The 4,733-nt window shown below is 41.2% G+C and overlaps 1 protein-coding gene across 1 annotated transcript in view; it reads right to left on the bottom strand.

Annotated features, from left to right (window-relative positions):
- Window positions 1-1,962, bottom strand: part of tm9sf4 (transmembrane 9 superfamily protein member 4) — a 20,745-nt gene extending 18,783 nt beyond the window's left edge. Inside the window, exon 1 of the mRNA XM_005750581.1 lies at window positions 1,908-1,962. Within this exon, the coding sequence (XP_005750638.1) occupies window positions 1,908-1,925 (18 nt within the window). The 5' untranslated portion in view covers window positions 1,926-1,962. The remainder of the gene's footprint in view (window positions 1-1,907) is intronic.
- Between the last annotated feature and the right edge of the window lie 2,771 nt (window positions 1,963-4,733).

Genomic DNA, 4,733 nt, shown 5'->3' with positions numbered 1-4,733 from the left:
AAAAAAAAAAAAAAAAAAAAAGAAGCTTCTAGTTATTTGAGTTTCTCCATTTCAAAGAAACACCTTCCATACACCTTTACTAAAATAATGAGAAAGGTCTGCCAACAGTTTAATCATTCATCAACTTCAACTGTGCGCATGTGTAAGTGAACCAAACAAAAGTCCTCTCAGTGCTTTTATTTTTTCATCTGATCATCTTAATCGTCATTAAGAAATAGAAGGGGGTCCCATCAGAGCAGTAAATATCATTTATATATTTTAAAAATAATCGATTACCTTGCATGTTTGAATAAATTGGCAAAGCTATGCAACAAAGATCCTCTGGAATATTCATCACAGTCTGAACTGTGAAAGGAACTTCAGTGCTCCTCAGCAGGGACACAGTCTGACTGTTGCATAGCTGATCCAAGTACTGGCATCTTTACAGTGGAGAACTTTCTCACATGACATGACTTTAACCTGACTATACCACCACATGTTCCTCACATGTAAGCTACTCCAGGAGGGGACATGTTCAGATTTTTTGATTAAATCAGCTTTTTCAGAAATGCAGTCAGTTGTGCAGTCAGTTGAGCTGTATATTAATTATGCCACAGCACAAAGTTATTCGTGCATATTCTCAACTTCCTCTTCATCAAATTTGTTATGTGGCAGTCACAATTGATCATTTTTACTGACTTGTCTGCTCCACGTTATATGCAGCGTGTGTGTGTGCTTGCATGAGAAGGTGCGCTCACTGAGAGCGCCCAAAGGCAAAAATAGCAGTAATGCAGTAAAAACTCTGAGCTGAAATGAGACTACCCAAAATAAAATAGGAGTTCTATGAATAGATCTCCTCCTCCCCCCCCCCCATCATTAGTAATATTTCATCATTAAATACTCATTCAGTAATACTAATACTCGCTGGGGTTTTTTTTTTTTTTACAAAGTTAAGAAAGTGTAAGCTGAGGCTTGTGTTGTCTCAGACATCAAACATGACTCCACTTCTCTTCCCAGTAGTGAGGAACACGGCTTACTACTTAATTCAAGGTATATTCTCGAGGCAGACATCAACTCTTTTAAATCTTCTTGCCTCCATCCAGTTTGCAGGACAACTGAAATCAATGTTCTCTAACAGTTGTTTTGAAATTTGTACAGAGATTTAAGATTGTCACTATGTGTAAATTCGATACGATCTTTATGTTTTAACAGAGAAGCCTGAGCTGACAAGAGTGCCTTTACTTACTGTAGTTAAGAAGACATTTTGGGGACATGCGCTAATTCTGATAGGCAAAACGTCCCGTTTTATTACTACATGTTAAAAATTGAACTGAAATGATTCAACACTGAAAAAACATTTGTATTAGCATTAAGCATAAAGAAGTGATCGAAGTTACCAACCACGAATCCTGAAATAAGACTGTATTTATGTTATCAGGCGCTACCAACCCGATTTACGTTAAGTTTATACTTTGTAGCTGTTCCTGTGCGGTCATTTTACCATCTCTTTTAGGACTGTAACACACGCCGACACAGCGCTAACAGCTAACATTTCCCTAAAGATTGCAAAACCTGTTTATTTTGACCGTGCATCACATGACAGTCTGAAAGCCCAGCGTTTCACAGTTCATACTCTGTCAGAGCAATTTTATATATTCCACACAAATGACACGAATCTGTTTTAAAGAGTCACCGCTTACTGACAACCAGGCTAGGTAGCTAGCTAACTCGTTTAGCAGGATCGTGAACATTCAAATAGCAGCGAATTCCAATGAAGTTTAGTCTAGTTAACATTAAATAGCACTTGATCGGTCTACTTAAGACCTACACTTTCCCACGACTTCAGTGCGATGTCCGACATAATTTGGAATGAAAGAAAGAGCAATGTACTGTTTAAAGCAAAAAGAGTTCGCTTTATTTCCACTTACCATAGCCGCGGCCGCCATTTTAAATACGTGTCATTACTGACGTTGCGGAAGTAGACTAAAGTGGTTTTTCTCTGGCATGTTTCCTGTTGTGTTTAATGAGAGGTGCAGTGAAAAATGCTCCATTACAAGTTAAAATCCCCCCTTTAAAAATAATATTTAGCTATAATTAGGTAAACATAATTAGGAAAATATTATTTTAAATAGTCCTCACCAGACTACAGAAAACTGTATAGCTATTAGCTATTAACTATAATAACATTTTACTTTTTATTTATTTTAGGTTAAGTTCAACTTGAGATATATATATATGTATCGCCCCTGCAGGCAGTCTATCCTTCAAGCTTGGGTCCTCTACCAGAGGTCTGGGAGCTTGAGGGTCCTGCGCAGTATCTTAGCTGTTCCTAGGACTGTGCTCTTCTGGACAGAGATCTCCAATGTTGTTCCTGGGATCTGCTGGAGCCACTCGCCTATTCTGGGAGTCACCGCACCTAGTCTCTGATTACCACTGGGACAACTGTTACCTTCACCCTCCACATTTCTCCAGCTCTTTTCTGAGCCCTCGGTACTTCTCCAGCTTCTCGTGTTCCTTCTTTATGATGTTGCTGTCATTCTACACCTATCACTACGGCCATCTTCTTCTGCTTTGAAACCCTGCTGTCATGTGCTGGATTGTCTCAGGGGCATCTTTACACAAGCCCGCACCTGGGGTCTTGCCTGATGTGATAGACCTCAGCCTCTATGGATCTCCTTGCTGTGCTACCATGATTAGTGCCTCTGTGCTGTGAGGTATTCACTGAGTATGGCTTTGATAGTGGCCATCTTCCTGAAGTACTCGTGGATTTTCATTGTGTCATCCTGGACCGTGGTACTGACACTCACTAATCCGCTTAGTGTACAGTCTCAGGGTGCTGGACTTGGGGTGAAACCCTCCATGCATGGTCAGGAGCTTCCTTGTCTTGATGTCCATGGCAGGGTACCTGATCATGGGCAGGGTGTAGGTGTTGATAACCCGGATGTTGTTCTTACCATTCAGCTGACTATGATGAGTATGATAAGTCATGCATCACAGCTGTCACATTAAATCAACAAAGGTGTAATTTCAGCTCTAGTTCTAAGTGGCGATCTTCTGGTTTCATTCAGTTTCTCTGTTTAGGGGTAGCCACAGCAAAACAGCTGCTTTGATCTCATCCCTTCCTTTCTACGGATCACATTGTCTGTTGCAAACATCATGGTCCACAGAGCTTCTGCCTGACCTCATCAGTTAATCAGTCCCACCCCCACCTTGGAACCATCAGTCACTCCTATCCAGCACCTCACCACTGTCTCTCTGTCCACATATATGTCCTGCACCCCCCTCACATACTTCTCTGCTGCTCCTGACTTCCCCATGCACTACCACAGTTCCCCTCTTACCACACTATCATATTCTTTATCTAGATTCACAAAGACACATTGTTGTAAAGGTTCACCTTTCAGCACATTCACTTCACCAGATGCACCTTGTTTCTTTTCCTCACCTTTGATTGGGTGTGGTGCTTGGCCTTAATTGCACTCACCTGTCACTCGTTATATAAGGACTGCACTCACCTACCCCTCACTCTTTCTTCACTCCCACATGGGGCGGCAGCTGAGGTGAGTTTCTCTCTGAGTTTCCTGAGTTCATGTATCATTTTGAGTTACTTAAATCATACTTTGTCCTTTTTAGAGAGAGCAGTCCATGTGTGTCTTTCGTTCCTTTACCCGTTATACAATATACAATAAAACAACAAAACCTGCACATGACTGATGACTGCTTCTTTTCATTCTAATCGGATGAGCCCATGATGACGACTACTGAAACCCTGAACCTTCCTTCCTCCAAAACACACATTACAATTCATTCTGACATGAGTCAGAATGAGTAGGTACTTCTCTATCAACACCTTCAAATCAAACAACACATCTGTAGTGCTCTATTGCTGTCATATTGCTGCTCTCTGATTGTGACACTATCATATAGAGATGGACATGCAACCTAAGAAAACAATATGTAATACTGCAAGGCATTGCTGTAGCAATGCCAAGGCAAGAGCAACCATAAAGAGAACAGAAACCACAATGAGCCCATTCATTCATAAGTCATTCATAAGTCCCTGTTAATTCTCCTACCTACCTTACAAACTCCATTGGTAAATAGTGTTTATCATTATGTTTAAACAAACTTAACGACTGATGCCAGTCATTGAAAATAAAGAAGACTCATCCGTCTGCAAGTGAAAAAAAGAGGAAAAAAGTGGAAGATGAGAAAAAAAAGCAAGACAGTGGTGAGTGGAGTAGACAGTAATGATAAAAGTATAACTAAAGTATAACTAAATGCTGCCATAACATAACTTTCACCAGAATTGTTGGGTCTGCGCTTCACAGGTCCCGCTGGTTTAGAGACTTATTCCCGTTAACGAAGCAAGACGAACAGCTCAACCGGTTTTTTACATGCTAGCATGGGAAGGATCTCAGAGCAGCCCTTCTGTCCTCGGTCTCAGACCACTTCGAAGAACCACCTGAGTGTGTATGTGTTTGTAAGTGTGTGTGTGTGTATGTGTATTCATGTGCACGTGAGTGTGTGTGTGTGTTTGGGGGTGCGTTTGTGTGACCTCCTGCTCACCAAAATGGTCATAAAGGCCGGAAGTTTACTAAACAAGAAAACAGAACCCTCACATAGGATGTGCCTATCCGGTTGTTCAGTCTGACGTCACTAGCCGTGTCTGGACCTAAACTCCGCTGCAGGTCCATATATCAAACGATCACTATGGCATTACTGAGAGTTGAAAAACTGTCTAAAGTCTTTCA

Source organism: Pundamilia nyererei, unplaced genomic scaffold (assembly GCF_000239375.1).
Source record: "Pundamilia nyererei isolate P.nyererei 1_Seehausen unplaced genomic scaffold, PunNye1.0 scaffold00279, whole genome shotgun sequence".
Taxonomy (NCBI): Eukaryota; Metazoa; Chordata; class Actinopteri; order Cichliformes; family Cichlidae; genus Pundamilia; species Pundamilia nyererei.
The sequence above is the reverse complement of the archived record's forward strand: the minus strand, read 5'-3'. Positions and strand labels throughout refer to the sequence as shown.